The following is a 16,631-nucleotide window of genomic DNA, read 5'->3' on the forward strand; positions in this document are numbered from 1 at the left end:
AAGTCTAGTGGACACACTGATACGTTTTGCGCACTGTTTACAGAAACACTAAACTCACTCACTCACTATTGATACTTGGTATGGTGGGGTAGCCTAGTGGTTCAAGTGTTTGCTCGTTCGCTGAAGACCCAGGTTCAATTCCCCACATGGGTACAATGCGTGAGGCCCATTTCTGGTGTCTCCTGCCCTAATATTTCTAGAAGATTGCTAAAAGCGGCGTAAAACCTTTCTCACTCACCATTGATAATCTATAGCCGAAACTGTTGATAATCAAACATGGCATTGATGTCAACTACCTGTATTTCAACTCCGCTACAGTACATTGCCAATATCATGCTGCTGCTAATATAATGGAGAACAGCTGGTCAAACTGACCGAGGCAATGTGATGATAATAGCATGATTGGTTCATTGCCGTGGCGACTGGCCAGGCTGGTGTGGACTGATGGTCAATATATGCATTCATAATGCATGATGCACATACCGTGTAATCGCATGGTCTCATGGACAGTTTGCTGTTCAGAGTTGGGCCAAGGGTTTATTCTAAGCTGCACCTTTGGGTCAATGCCACGATTAATATTTAAATGGCACACCTTGAAATAACAGAGTGGCCATGATGGTGCATTGTGCATGAACTCCAAATCATACCTTCACAAATATTTATCATCACTCCTGATTTGATTGTAGGGAGTGATATCACTGTTTTGTACACCACCTACTGTATAAACAATAACTATGCACAATGCAATTCCCATGAAATGCTTACTGCTTGGTAACTGCACCTGAACATTTCATTTGGAGCTGGGGCGGTGGGGTAGTGTAGTGGTTAAAGCGTTGGCTCGTCACGCCGAAGACCCGGGTTCGAATCCCCACATGGGTACAATGAGTGAAGCCCATTTCTGGTGTCCCCCGCCGTGATATTGCTGGAATATTGCTAAAAGCGGCATTAAACCAAACTCAGTCAGTCAGTCATGTGGAGCTTTGAGATTGTTCCATTTTGCTAACAGTAGTCAATCATTTGTCAAGATGCTTGTTTCCATGACGTTAAAGCATTGCTGGATGGCCTTGATCGTCAGGCTGTCATTGGTCAAATGGCAGGTCAGCATATTTTCTTTAATTTCTATAGAATGAAGTTAAATGATGACCATGATGGCCAGGTGTACACATAATTAGACTGTCCTGGCAGCAGGACCACAGGATGGTACATCATGGTAGGTCTCGGAGAGTTGCTGTGTGGAACCTGTGTAAAACATGGGGTAATAAAGGTGCCATGTATTCCTTTGGATGCATTCCCCACATGGGTACAATGTGTGAAGCTCATTTTTTGTGTCCCCTGCTGCGATATTGCTGGAATATTGCTGAGAGCGGCGTAAAACTAAACTCATTCACTCACTCCTGTGGATCGACCACTGCCATATTGCTGGAATATTGCTGAGTGCGGCGGCGTAAAACTAAACTCACTCACTCACTCACTCCTGTGGATGCTGATTTGACCATCGTCACGTCACGTTGCAAGGTACCAGATTCAAGCATTCTTGTCTGTATACTGGATAAATTTAATCACAACATTCAAAAGTGGTGCTTTTGTGATCTCGGCACTTCCAGAGATTGCTTAGGGTGACAGTTATGTGGGATTGGAGATGTGACCTTTAAAGAGAAAGGCTGAAGCAAAATCTTCTGAATATTCAGTATGACTTGCAAAAAACATGCAATACGGTGACACACAAACACGATGCAGGACAACTGCAGAAGAGTAAAACACAATGATCAGTCAGTCTTTATGTACTTTTATTTTTCTGAAAATATGAGTCCTGCTTGACTTGAGATGCTGGTAGCGTAGTATTAATTGTGGTTATTGAACATCATCTCAAAATCAATCTGAAGTATTGTCAGCGAGTTGCAACATGTGGTCTGGTGATACATTATATCCTGATTTCTGTCAATATTGCCACCAAGAGGTTACTCAGGTCCGCTTGGTCTAGTTCAGCACTAAGACCCATAAAATGACGTCAGAATAAAAAATATTTTAATTATTGTTTTAAATGTTTTGAAGAATGTAATGTCCCAGGTTAATGGTGGCTACAGAGCAGATGTATTACTTACAGATTTTATAAGCTTGTTCCCAAGTCTAGCTGTGATCATCACTGGCAGAAGGTAGAAAAAACATGACACAGGACCATGCTGTTAAGATTTGTCCTTCCTGAAAATATCACTTATATTTTTAGAAATTCTTTACAAATTTGAATTTTGTTGGATTTCTTTGGTTTAATGGTGTGGTTTGGGAAAAGTTCGCTGGGAACAGGTTGATGAGCCTTGATGTTTGGTAGCATGTGCAGTGAGTGTAACCATTACATACAGACTTTTAAAGTGCACTGTCAACATCACAGGGGCCTCTGTGGAAGATTACCTCTCCAATATGGCTCACATAGTAATTCCATCATTAAGTGGCTAACTCTATCACCAACAGATGGGCGGCAGAGGCAGGTATTGATCTACATAATCTTTGAACTTGTGGTAATTTTAGCTATGGCCTGGATATGCAGAATAGCTGAATGTCATAGTATACGTGGCATCTGTTACTACTATGAAATAGATCTGCTGTGTTTGTGGTGAAAGTGAGAGCTGTTTGTCATAAGGACTTACTGAACTTTGCTAACTTATCAACTACATGCTAATAAGCTAGATATCGACTTCAAAACAGTAGTTTCCCTTCATAATTTCAATGGCTTAACATTGCAAAATATTAACATTTATTAAGTATTATGTTACCTTGCATCTTTGAGCTAATCCTTCTGATTGGTTTCTGAATTGGTGATATTTTCCCAAATGCTGATAAATTTAATATACCGGTACGGAAATGCCAGAAGTCTATATTTATGCGAATACATTGATGTGATTGTTAGGAATTCAAAATGCCATTTAGAAAGTGGTCAGATTTAACATACGTTATTTTTGGGATTATGTATTCTCAGTGAAATATCAGATTCTAGTACATGCACTTAGAAGCAGGATGAAGCCAAACTCACTCACTCACACAAAGCATATTGTGAAGGGACGGGCACTTGTCATATCTAAATTGCAAACCAGTGTTTTCATATTTTTTGGTCATGGAGCTAGTTCTGGATTGACCGAACATGAATAAAACAATCATCAGTTTTACGATTGCTGCAATACCTGGCTTCTCTTTTAATCCAAAATGAATTATGGTGTATTTGGTTTTGTATGTGTCTGTCTGTAAATAATTCCTACTAAACAGTTCCTTTGAAACTCATCAGTATTATTTTGAAGCCTTCAGATTTCATTGGATATTTTGAGGATTGCATTCCTGTATTTAGCTATCAACATCCAGGATGGTACAACCTGCTGTATTCAGCTATCAGCATCAAGGATGGTGTAACTTGCTGTATTCAGCTATCAACATACAGGATGGTATAACCTGCTGTATTCAGCTATCAGCATTCAGGATGGTTTAACCTGCTGTATTCAGCTATCAACATCCAGGATGGTATAACCTGCTGTATTTAGCTATCAACATTCAGGATGGTATAACCTGCTGTATTCAGCTATCAACATTCAGGATGGTATCAACATTCAGGATGGTATAACCTGCTGTATTCAGCTATCAACATTCAGGATGGTATAACCTGCTGTATTCAGCTATCAAGATCCAGGATGGTATAACTTGCTGTATTCAGCTATCAGCATCCAGGATGGTACAACCTGCTCAGGCAAGAAATGGCTCTGAAATTCACATGCTTACCCTTGAGATCTGCCAATGTTTCTAAATGAAAAACTTTTGAGGTTTTACATGTTTGATGTAGACAGTGCAAGAGTGAACTTCAAGGCAAAAAAACGGCATTGATAATATCCTGAATTGAATTCATTTATTGTTGCTGGCTTTGCTTGAAGTGGTCCATAACATCAGGGTGTCTTGGGACACCTTGGCTCAGACAGTGTAAAGGGAGAGAACTCTAATGGCCTCCTGAGTCAATAGTTCTGGCACTGAGGTAGACAAGGTGTTTGGCTAACCTTTCAAGCTGGCAACAGAAGCTGTGGGGCCACGCCCTCAGTCTAACAATAGATTCATTCCACCACTGGCTTCGTTTCATTATGTGTGTAATGTCTGCTACCCCCCGAGAGTCAGGAAATGAAACCCATCACCTTTCCATTGCCACATTTAAATTCATAGACATAAGAATCCACAAAAAGGCAGATTATTTGAAGAGGATCCCTCTAAAATTGCTATTATCATAGTCCAATGTTTTTGGGGTTGTTGATGGGGTGGGGGTATCCTTGAGACGATCTTTAGGTACAGAGAGACCACCTTTTGTACTAGACATATGCTATACACCTGGCAACCAATTCTTAGGTTGATATGCCAAGTTTCAACAAATTGCAACAAAATTACTGTTAAAAAATTGCTTTAAACCCATCCACCTGCTATTTCATTTCATATTTTTATCGAGGACCTAATAAATTACCAACAAATCCAGGATCATTCATATTCCAGACCAAATGACTGGCCATTTTTTGTGAGTGAACATATGCCGGAATGCATGTTCCTTGTGTGAGTGGCAGCGTTTATAGGAGCAAGATACCATCAGTGCCACACATCAGTATTGGTCACCAGTACTGTGATAATGTCGATCAGTTGGTTATATGGTGGTTTTACCCAAGCAGCAGTATGAGTTCCCAGTGCCCTGCTAATGAACAATGAGGTGGTTATAATGATATTATATAGTGCTGCTGCTATGTGCTCTTGTTTTCAACTGCTTGTCGTAAGAGGTGACTAACGGGATCGGGTGGTCAGTTTCGCTGACTTGGTTGACACATCATCGGTTCCCAATTGCGCAGATCAATGCTCATGCTGTTGATCACTGGATTGTCTGGTCCATACTTGATTATTTACAGACGCCGCCATAAAGCTGGGATATTGCTGAGTGTGGTGCGTAAAACTAAACTCACTCACTCACTCACTCACTCACTCACTCTTGTTTTCAACCACTTGGTAAGTCTGCACAAGAATGTGTCCTTACTCCCAATGCTTGTTGTTGGAACTGACTTATGAAGATGAGGTGGTTTCATTGGCTGATTGTGTGTTGCTACAACCTTATGGGCTCATGGTTTCAACCACTTGATACTTTTAGGTGAAAATATGTCCTTAGTCCCAATGCTAGTTGTTAAAGTTGCCTAATGAAGATCAAGTTGTTACAATGGCTGGTTACGTGTTGCTGTGCCGCAATGTGCTCATGGTATCAACCACCGGTTTGTTACCTTGGTGATACTGGGAGCGCTGCTACTTGTTAAGCCGAAAAATTAAGATCAGGTGGTCTGACTGTGTCATTGGACCCTGATGCATGGATGGTTACTTATTGTCACTAATGTGCCTTCTCCAGACCCAATTGTGTGACAGTCAGCTGTGATATTACATGAATATTGCAGACCAACTTTAAGTAGTCACTTGTTTTATTGATGGTCCTGTCTAATATACGACTCGTGAAGGTCCAGGTTAGAATATTGATCTTCAGTAACCCATGCTTGTTGTAAGAGGCGACTAACGGGATCGGGTGGTCAGGCTCGCTGACTTGGTTGACACATGTCATCAGTTCCCAATTGCGCAGATCGATGCTCATGCTGTTGGTTGTCTGGTTCAGACTCGATTATTTACAGACCGCCACCATATAGCTGGAATATTGCTGAGTGTGGCGTAAAACTAAACTCACTCACTCACTGTCTAAAATACATCACAATACTGACTGACTGACTGACTGAGTTTGGTTTTACGCCGCTTTAGCAATATTACAGCAACATCACGGCGGGTACATCACAATAATACACACCTAGCATGTACAGAAAAATGGAACAACCATGAAAATAATTCTATATAGCAGACTAGTACAGACACAAAGCAATAAGAGCTCAGCTAAAGAATTCAATGTGTTGAGTCAGCTTATGAACTTCAGGATTTAGTCTGTCTTGCTTGTTAACATGAGGGAAACGATCCCTTATGGAGACCATGTGTATCCACCTACACACAGAAACTAGGCCCACATGACGAGGGAGGCAGCTTTGTGCTGCAGTCAAACTATCACACCCATCCAGAGGTGGGAACTGCCTTGTTAAGCACAAACACTTAAACAATCACCTGGGACAAATGTCAGGAAGGGAGATTTTTAAGTCCGTTAAGTGCTTATTGTCTTTAGTACAGCCTTTTCTGGGTGTTTGAAACTTGTGTGAAAAATGCAACCACTCCTGATGTAAACTATGTCCTTTTGTTAATGGAAGCGTGATGTCTTTTCTTCACATGTTACTTGTTGTATGAAGCAGTAGGAATATTATTCATCTTGGTTGGTAGGCTCAATTGGCAACACCGTTGTTTGTGGTTTATCATGCTGTACAATTACAAACACCAGTGTTACACCTACTGACTCTCAGGGTGTATACATAAATGAGACCGGTCGTTGATGTTAATTCCTTGTTGTGTTTTTGTTCCAGTGGAAGGACGTGACACCAGAGAACTTGATGGACTCGAAGCTGAAGTGTGTGTTTGATATGCCAGAGTCAGCACAGCAGGTTAGTAGCCCAGTGTTATCTCAACGCCTTTTTGGTTTGGCTTACTTTTTATCAGATCCCTGACCTACAATTTATCGAATATGGGGACAAAAATCATTGTGAAGAGTCTTTGTCCTTCCATTTCCAGTCCATGACTCAAGCCTGTCATTTTTGGCACAGACTTCAATTCTCTTTGTCAAATTGCAGTAATTTGAAAGTAATAGAGGAGTACTTTAACAGGAGAAAGTCAGTTGGGTTTTGGGGTGGGAAGTGTCCGGGAAACAATGGTTGGTTCCACACAGGTGACCCCATGGACTGGGTGGTCAGGTTTGGTGATTAGGGATGTTGGATTGTCTGGTCCAGTCTGGATTATTTACCAGGCTGCCATCATGTAACAGAAATTAAATAGCCAACAAAAAGAACAAAGGGAAGTAACCCTAAAACAATTTGCTTTGTTGATAATGCTGATGATTTAGGAGATTGCTATATTTATTATTTTGTTAAAAATGGGTTTAGTTCACCACATAGGTATGCACTTGAATAATCTGAGAATGCCTTGAAAATTCTGAGTGAAACTACATCTTTTATTAAACTGGAACAGTGTTATTATCGCCTTGAAAAAGGCCTTGAATGAGGTGGTGTAAGTTTAATAGAATCATGTCTTGAGTGATAGATAAAACTCATGCAGTCAGTCCTCTGATGAGAGCTATCACCTTCGTGTTGCAGTCAAGTGCGGCCGATGTGGAAGAAAAGCCGAAGATTGTGCGTCCCTTGGAGACACAAGCGACTAAGCCAGCGGTAAGAATTCCACTTGAAGGCAAAGGGTCCTCACTAATGGGGGTACACACTGATCAGCATAAAACAAGTAAACAGACTATTGTAAATTTAACATGAGTCAGTTTGTATTGTGAAGATTTATGTCCAAATTGAGCTTTACTGTTTAGTATAACCATGCTAAACTCTTGTGAAAGCTGTATATATCTAGATCGAATGGCATTTTGAAAACAGTTTGTGTTTGGAATATACCAAACCCAAATTACACGAATGAAACAAAAGCAGCTGTCCTTATGCTTCTCTTTAAATATGGACACTCTGCATTGACACTGGGGTGATTTTGCATTATATATTTCACTTTTTACAAACCTAATTTGATACGGAAAACTATTTCACTTTTTACTAGCCTAAAGATATGAAGGCATTTTTAGCTGGACATTGTGCCCTGCCCCCTTTTTTTTTTTTTTGGGGGTGGGGGTGGGGGACCCTGCCCTTCTTTTAATGCAATAATTAATATTAACATTTGGTTGTTTGTATTTTATTTTTCATGTTGAAGTTAAGTGAATTAACTGTGCTCTTTGAGCCTTAAGAATCATATGCATGAATAATTTAACTTCATACTTGGAAATCGGTCATTGCATGCTCTTTTTGGAAAAGGGGTAACCCTTTGGAAATTCTCTCGACCTACCCTTTTTGGATCTTGAGGGAAACACTAATATGATAATGTGTAGTTGGAGACAACATATTAGTGTTCAGTCTCTGTTATGATATACAGTGGAAAAGTTAGTTTACTTAACATTTTTTACAAATATATGTGATTTGCAGAAGAATTGGTGAGTCTATGGTGTTTCTTTTCATTTTTCAAACAGGATGTTTGTTTGATTGATTCAATGCCCCTCGATTATGCCCCTCATGTGGGTGATCGCTAATTGAGTTATCCAGTCTCTTTTGTTAAGTAACTTACTTCCAGGGACCTGAGAAGGCGTTTGGTGCAAGAGTTGTATTGTTTACTTATCGAGTTTAGTTGATACCAGACTCTAATTGAGACTACATCCAATGAAGAGGGAAAAATACCAGGTCTGTTTAGTTGAGCAAGCACGGTTGCCACTGTATATGTGATATGCAAATATCATATAATAATTCTTTTCATTTTGCAAAGACTTATTATTGATTCAATAGTTTGGGAATTGGGATGTTAGGACATAACTTTATTTAAGTGGCTGCAAGATTTGTGTATAGACTGGAGTGTAAGATAGCAAACAAAGATGTGAAGTTGAGAATGACAGGAAATGATGGGAGCTGGGAAAAATACTAGTCTCTGAAAAGCACATATTTTACCTGAAAAGTTCATATATAAATATCATATAATAATTGATTCAAGGAGCCTTATCATGCTTCAGTTTGGAGAATTGGCTGTTAGGAAAGCTTAGATTTAACAATCGCTGATTTGTGTTGTGGAGACTGTACTTCTAAGATATATTTTCTTCATGGAGTCTGTGAATAGCAGGAAGACTATGGGCAGCTGCCTGTCCAGAAGGTGTGTGCTGTATGTTTGGGCTGTATGTGTGACTGTGGGTTACAGGTCAGCAGTTACACGGATCCCGAACTGAAGAAGGCAGTTGAAGACTGTTACAGGATGCAGGATGAGATCGGACAACTTAGGGACGAGAACAGCAGACTAAAAGTAAGAGCAGTCTCTTCCCATACCCTCTTTTTCAAATTTTATGATTATGTACAAATATATGTGGTAATGATCATGTACAGCAGGCTTGTAACCAACCTAGTCTGTCTTTGGGGATGAAATGGGGGTCAGATGGCCATGGGTGTGGATTGGTTGGTGCCAGTGTAGTCAAGTCTCTCTTATTCTACATATCAACAGATGGATGTAAGTTGATGCTCACTCTGTCACTCACTGGTTCACGGCCTCCTATAAAGATATGGAAGATCTTCAGTCCCCTTTCGCAAAGCGATCATAACGCTACGATTATCATAAGCCATTGTTATGCCATATGACTTATGACAGTCGTAGTGTTACGGTAGATTTTTGAAATGGGACCCAGATCGGCAGATGTGATTTTATTGTATTTCAGTTTTGTAGATTGAAGCTCATGATGTCAATCACTGGCTTGTCTGATACAGATACAAAAATAAATCAGTTGTTTAACGCAGCTCTCGGCAGTATTCCAACTATATGACGGTGGTCTGTATATAATCGAGTCAAGATCAGACTATCCAGTGATTGACATCAGGAGTATTAACCTACACATTTGGGATATAATGACATGCACTACCAAGTCAGTGAGCCTGATCTTCCAACCTGTAATTTATGACAAGTTTGAGTTGCTGAAGACCAATTCTAACTCAGATCTTCATGGTTTGCTAAGGACAGATAAAACTTGACTGTTCATGAGAAACTGTTGGCAAGCATTTTGTGTACTTAGAATCAAGAGTGAAGTGAATTACAGTCTTGTCATTCATGCGTTGTTTTCTTACAGGATGAGGGTGTCCGTCTGCGGAAAGTGGCAATAAAAGACACTGTATCCTCCACGCCCACATCCTCGTCCTCGTCGATGTCAACACAGGCCAACCCAGCCATGGCTCTCCCCCCAGTCGTATACATCATTGCAGCTGTAATACTAGGCTTCATTATCGGCAAATTTATCCTCTAATCTTATCAAACAAACAAAACAAGAAACTTTTAACAAACCCTATTCAGTTTCAAGGGGATAACCTGTATTCAGTTTTCAAGGGGAGACAATCCGGTCTGTTTGATTGCCTGGAGATTGAGTGTACCACTAGTGTAGGCGGTTGGCGGAAAAAACCATTGCCAGGATATGACGGCAAGATAATAGACCATCTCCAGGGTGAGGGCAGGTACAGGACATGATTCATTGTTGCACTGACGGAATAAATAATGCAAAAACTAAGGTTCTATTTGTGAGAATGTAAAGGCATTGAAATGTTGTAGATTTCCGCCAGTACTTTGAGTGACTGGTCGCTTGTATATTTCCTTGCTTACTGTGTAATTACGTTTTCCCCATGACGTGCTGTGTCAATAGGCATGTGCTGGATTCGAGTAAATTTGTGGCCAATTTAGATCATTTAATCGTTTAAGGCTCCCAATCGCTGTAATTTGACCTTTTGATTATTTTTTAATTTTTTTCTGTCATGTAACGTCTCTGAGTCTTTATGATTCTTTTCTCCCAAATTTGAATTAGTGTTCAGACAAATCTGCGGGAATGATTTTATGTACATAGGCATGAAGGTTGTTTTGAAAATTGTGAAACTGTTTGCAATTGTTTGTTTCCCATCAGCACATTACATAGAATATTTCATTTGAAAATTATATATCTTTGATATTCTGGTGGAATATTTTGTTTGAAAATTCTGGTCTGCATAGAAACATAATTAGACCTGCTTTGAGGCCAGATCTCACGCCTCAAGCCTGAAGCAATTGTCAGTAAAAATTCTCAACTTCGAGTTTGAAGTTCACAAAGTCACGTGTAAATGATATTGCTTTGCAGGGGTGGCCTGCATTTCACTGATAACAGTACCAATACACAAAAAAGGGTTTTATGTTAGTTTGGCCTCTGTGAAATACAACTGAATATATGAAAATATAGACTTTAAATAAAATCCTATTTGTGAAAAAAATTATGGTTTTTCCTTATTTTTCTGCTGATTTAGTTTTGAATCCTAAATAAATCCCTGATGCACCAAGGTAATTACTTTTATTAGAGTGGAGTAAGAAGGTAGGGCATATTCCTCTCACTTGAATTAAGGTCAGAAATAACCATTATCATTTTTATACCAAACATACATTATTCCAATTATATCAGTACTACTCATTGTGAAGACAACTGAATGAACATTTATACTACAGAAAGTGTGATGGGTTTTGTTATTTTTAGGGAAACAGTTTTGCATTTAACCGAGGCTAAATGTTGCTCTGAGAAATAGCGTTCCCGCTGCTAAATGGTACGGTTACTATTCCATCTCAAAGGTCGTACCAGTCCAAAACTGATGTGGCAATCAGCAATTGTAAAGTGTGTATGAATGGGATGTTAACATGTGACCAGTGCCTAGCATTGTCTCCTGTTTCCACAGTGCTTGAGCTTCCATGAGAATTTGGTCTGGACTATCAGCATTAGAAACTCTCATTGACCCAGTGTTAGGATTAGATAATTATCTAGTCATTTAAACACTTTCCTCTGGTCTTGTGGGGACTTGGCTCAAACAGTGATCAAACAAATTCAAAGGGCATTTCGTTGATCAATCTGGCAGGTAATGACTTGAGTTTTCACACAGAAAATTTTTGGTTTGTCACTTGATCTTATTAAAATGTGACGACCTTAACTTGAAACAGGTGCAAGTATGTCCCTCATCAGATCAAAGGGAAATATTGTTGCCCTGAGGTTATAGCATTTGCTTGTCATGCCAAAAGCCTGAGATCAATTTCCCACATGGGTATAATGTGTGAAGCTCATTCTGGTATCCCCTACCATGATTGACTGAATATTGGTAAAAGTGTTGTAAGACCATACTTAACTATAATTATAAAATAAACAAAGTCAGTTACTTCTTTGTACAGAGAGCTGTTGCTGATGTTTCTAAACCAAAATGCAGGAAGAGAATCATTTCAACAAGATGTGTAGAGCCTGTAAGTCCAGACCAGTGGGTTTGTTTCTAATGCTGAACAGCCTAGTGGCCTGTTGTAGACACAAGCTAGTTTCTGTAGAATGTAGGATTCAAATATGTCAAGAACTAGATGGAATGAAGCATGTGGATGAATTTAAGTGATAATAGAAACAATAATAGCCTTATTTCCACCAGAAACAATTCACACAAAGCTAGATAAATAGTGCTGATTTGCCCATATTGGTTGTGCAATATATGCCAATAACTGCTGATCCAGGACATGTATGCTGCTTATATAAACACATCTCCAAATAGCCAGGTACAAGTCCCGATCACCACCAAACCACTTATTAAAGGTTTTACTATCTGACAAACATACAACTACATTGCGGTTACTAAAACTACACCAACCTAGCGTCATCGAGAAAAGATGAACAGTTGCTCTGGCATTAGGACTTGTTCCATAAAGGGAGTTACTCCAATAGACTGACGGACAATAGTTATAACTTGGATCATTTTGTGGAACCTGGCCCTGTATTGGCCTGGTGCACCCTGGTTAATGCTACACTGTCATTCTGAAGTCAAGGTGTGGTTCTCCACATGGGTACATATTGTGAAGCCCATGTTGGCATCTGCTACTTTATTATGACTGGAATAAACCCAATTCATTCACTGGTCTCATTACTCCCCTGGAACATTATAATTTCAACCAGTAACTATGGATATGATTGGTTGAACCCGTATCGTTATTTAGCCTGTTGTCAGAGTTATCCCACTTCTGGAGTACCGTATATCAGATTAGTCGCATCCCTGGGAATTCACACAGGATGTTGTTAGTTTGAGATATTGGAATCTGTGGAAATAGAACTGAATGAAAGAATGGATATATTTATGAATATTATCTGTATAATAGTTTCACTGTGAAGAGCTTTACCTATGAGTTTAGAGTAGCATGGATATGAACATCTATTTTAATATTTGGTAATGGTTATGATACAAAAAGACTTTCAAATATTTAAATTTTAATGTTATTTTCCAATGTTAACTTCCATAACTCTTGACTACATTTTTAGATAGTTATTTTATTAGAATCAAGTTTTAGATTTAAATTTAATTTCAGTTGAGAGCACACTGCCTGCCACCTTGCTTCCCCGTCTTTGTTGCAAAGTGGAAATGTGTGCCTTGGTTTCTAGTGGTTTAGTTTGCAAGAGAAATTCAATATTGTGATATACATTTTGGATATGCAGTAAGTCCTTCCTATTTCGAATGGAAAGACGCCAAACTTATCACAGGCAGTAGTGGTTATGTACTCATAAGCTGTGGGATCACAGACATCATAACAGGGTATTAATTTTGTAGATTTCACTATTAAAACATACTGTTTTAAAATATCGAAGTCAGTAATTATCTTAAATTGCTAATGTTGCTCTATTGATAAGTTTTCATTTTGACATAAGACCAAACAAATAAGAATGTGACTTCATATAATTGTGAAGTGATTATTTTTTATATACTCTCTCCAAATATGCTCATAAACAGTGCTTATTGCTAAGCAGTCATTAATTAAATAGAGGTGTACCTTCATCAACAATATGAGTTACCTCCCTTTGTAACAAGGTGGGTGGGTGTAAAACTACAACACAATAAGAAATGATTCTGGATTGTAACAGATTTCCTATCAAAACCTGTTAGGTGCTTCTGCCAATGATAAGAGGATGTGCTTACTGCTGCCTGTGCTGTAGGTTTTGGTCATGGTGAGGTGTGTATATAATTTATCGCTGTTGATGTTTGTTAGTGTATTATAACTACTGATTATGTCCACAAACAGCAGCTATTGTTTGACTAATGCATTGTTGTAATATACCTTACGTTACCAAGCTTATCACTGAGTTAATCTAATGGGGAGGAGGGGTCACAAATGGTCCAGAAATTCAAGAATACTTACGAAAAACACTCTTAACTCACTGGACATTTAAACACTGTGCGTGTTGAACTTCACTTCAGTGCATGTATTTACAGAACACAAAACCTAGAAAATTATCTTTGGACTGAAGAAACACATTAAAATAAAGAATATTAAACGTACATTTATTGGAAATTGATCCAAATGTCCATTTGTTTGTGGTGCCATGTTAGAGGTAGAAGATGGAAGTTTAGGTTACACAGTGTTTCTGTTGTCCCAGAGAGTACAAATACATGTACTTATGTGGTACATACTCACCTGACGATGGGTAATCTAGTTGACAGTTAACTGCGACATCCGGTTGCCAGTTAACTGAAATCTGAGTTTGATTTGCAGTAAAGGTTAGCATTGATTCTGTATAAATGTATTAATTTATTCAACTAATTTGGACAATTGGGTCCAGGATGTGGCTAAAACTGGAACCATCTTGATTAAGCATTTTAGTTCATCTTGCAATACTTTATTCTACCGAATAAAGAACGTTCCAGATCATCATGCTGTTGGTTTTGTTTTCTTTGTTGTAACATATACTACTCAAAACAAATTAAAGACCGTCTGATTATTTGTCTTATAAATGCAGTCAAGCAGGTGTTTGAGGCCATACCACTTTTATTTCTTGTTTTACGGATCTGCCAGTCATATTTTTTCAAGAATAAGAAAAAATTAATTTTTACTGCTCAAAAAATAAGATCCTAATGTTTATCGGCCAAAAATCGAAACTTGCAAGAAATTTTCTTTAGTCTGTTTTTTGTCCCATATACACTTCATAAATTGCAAAATGTAAAATACTTTTAGCATTTAAGAGGAATATTACTTTGGTGATTTTTTCAATTTTTCCACCCCTCCTGCCTTTAGGTTTTCTGAGGACAACAATCCGTAAAGCAAGAAATACAATTGGTCTGGCCTGATGGATTTTTGCCACAATTAGAATTCCAGTTTTGTTCTTTAACTTGGTTTGAGTGATTGACATTATGAGCATTAATGAACACATCTGGGATAGGTGACATCAGCCTTTCCAGTTGATCAGGTAATGTAACATGGTGACATGCTATAATGTTAAATGGTACAACTATACCACATAACCTTGACAGGGATATTCTCAATATTTAGGGGGGTTGGTTGGTTGATTTACGCCACACTCAGCAATATTGCAGCTATGTGCAGCGGTCTGTAAACAATCAAGTCTGGATCAGACAATCCAGTGATTGACAGCATGAGTTTCGATCTACACAATTGGGATACGATGACATGTGTCAACCAAGTTAGCGAGTCTGACCACCCGATCCTGTTAGTTGCCTCTTACGACAAGCATGGGTGACTGAGGACCAATTCTAACCCGGTGTAGCAGGCCATTTCTTCCCCAGTCTAAACTTTCGCCGGGGAGAATCTGGCCTAGACCAAACTTTCCCCAGGGAAGTTTTGTCGTAGGATATTCTTACCCCGGGGAAAGTTTGGGCTAGGCTAAAGTCGTTCCCCCGACCCCCCAGGCCAAAGTTTCCCCCTGTTTAAACTAGGATATTTTGTTGTGTTTCCTATGAAAAGGGGGTAGATTCTAGCCTAGCTATTATTATTATTTTTTTATTATATAGCGTGTTTTTATTAAATCCCGTGCACATTTGTCTTTTCGAGGAGCAGTGTAAAAACCGTTCACTATTTCTTCACCAAACTTGGAACATGGATAGATCTGGTGGTGTACTGGTGCCGTTGGTAGTTTGGAATTGTGAATAAAATATTTCCAGGCGTTTCCATGGTCAAGTTCGACTTAGAATGAAATTAGTGGTTGTCTTTTCGAGCAGAACTCTAAAACCGTTCACTATTTCTTCACCAAACTTGGAACATGGATAGATCTGGTGGTGTACTGGTGCCTTTTGGTAGTTTTGGAATTCTGAATAAAATATTTTTGGCGTTTCCATGGCAACAAGTTTGACTTAGCCTGAAATTGGTGATAGTGCTCCTTTCCGGAGCAGAACTCTAAAACTGTTCTATATTTCTTCACCAAACTTGGCACATAGATAGATCTGGTAGTGTACTGGTGCCTTTTGGTAGTTTTGGAATTCTGAATAAAATATTTTTGGCATTTCCATGGCAACAAGTTTGACTTAGCCTGAAATTGGTGGTAGTGCGCTTTTTTCCGGAGGAGAACTCTAAAACCGTTCACTATTTCTTCACCAAACTTGGCACATAGATAGATCTGGTGGTGTACTGGTGCCTTTTGGTAGTTTTGGAATTCTGAATCAAATATTTTTGGCGTTTCCATTGCAATAAGTTTGACATAGACTGAAATTGGTGATAGTGCTCCTTTCTGGAGCATAACTTTAAAAACCGTTCAATACTCTCCTTTGCCTTTTCTATATACACACCTAAATATTTGACATAATCATAACTCAAAGACATAATCATGAAGAGTATTTTGTCATTGCGGGGGATATTGATGACTTTGTCTTCTTGTTATTATAGGATATTTATATAGCGCACATATCCATGTATCTAATACATGCTCAAGGCGCTGACATTTTTTCCCCTCGATCACTGGATGTCAATCTCAACTGCACATTGTATTATCAATCTCAACTCCCCGGGGAGTATACAACTCTTGCAGCCACTAGGCGCTATGAGTTATTGCGTTTTTTCTTATCCTTACGAGGTACCCATTCACAGCTGGGTGGACTGGGACACATTTTCACAGTACTTTGTCGAAGTTCACT

At 39.0% G+C, this 16,631-nt stretch overlaps 1 protein-coding gene across 1 annotated transcript in view; it reads left to right on the forward strand.

Moving 5' to 3' along the window:
* Positions 1-14,421, forward strand: part of LOC124284343 (vesicle-associated membrane protein/synaptobrevin-binding protein-like) — a 56,597-nt gene extending 42,176 nt beyond the window's left edge. The window contains 4 exon segments of the mRNA XM_046720431.1: positions 6,495-6,572; positions 7,278-7,349; positions 8,908-9,009; positions 9,821-14,421. Of these exon segments, the coding sequence (XP_046576387.1) occupies positions 6,495-6,572; positions 7,278-7,349; positions 8,908-9,009; positions 9,821-9,994 (426 nt within the window). The 3' untranslated portion in view covers positions 9,995-14,421.
* The last annotated feature ends 2,210 nt before the right edge of the window (positions 14,422-16,631 follow it).

This window comes from Haliotis rubra, unplaced genomic scaffold (assembly GCF_003918875.1).
Source record: "Haliotis rubra isolate DU_JTF1 unplaced genomic scaffold, ASM391887v1 Scf11, whole genome shotgun sequence".
Lineage (NCBI taxonomy): Eukaryota > Metazoa > Mollusca > Gastropoda > Lepetellida > Haliotidae > Haliotis > Haliotis rubra.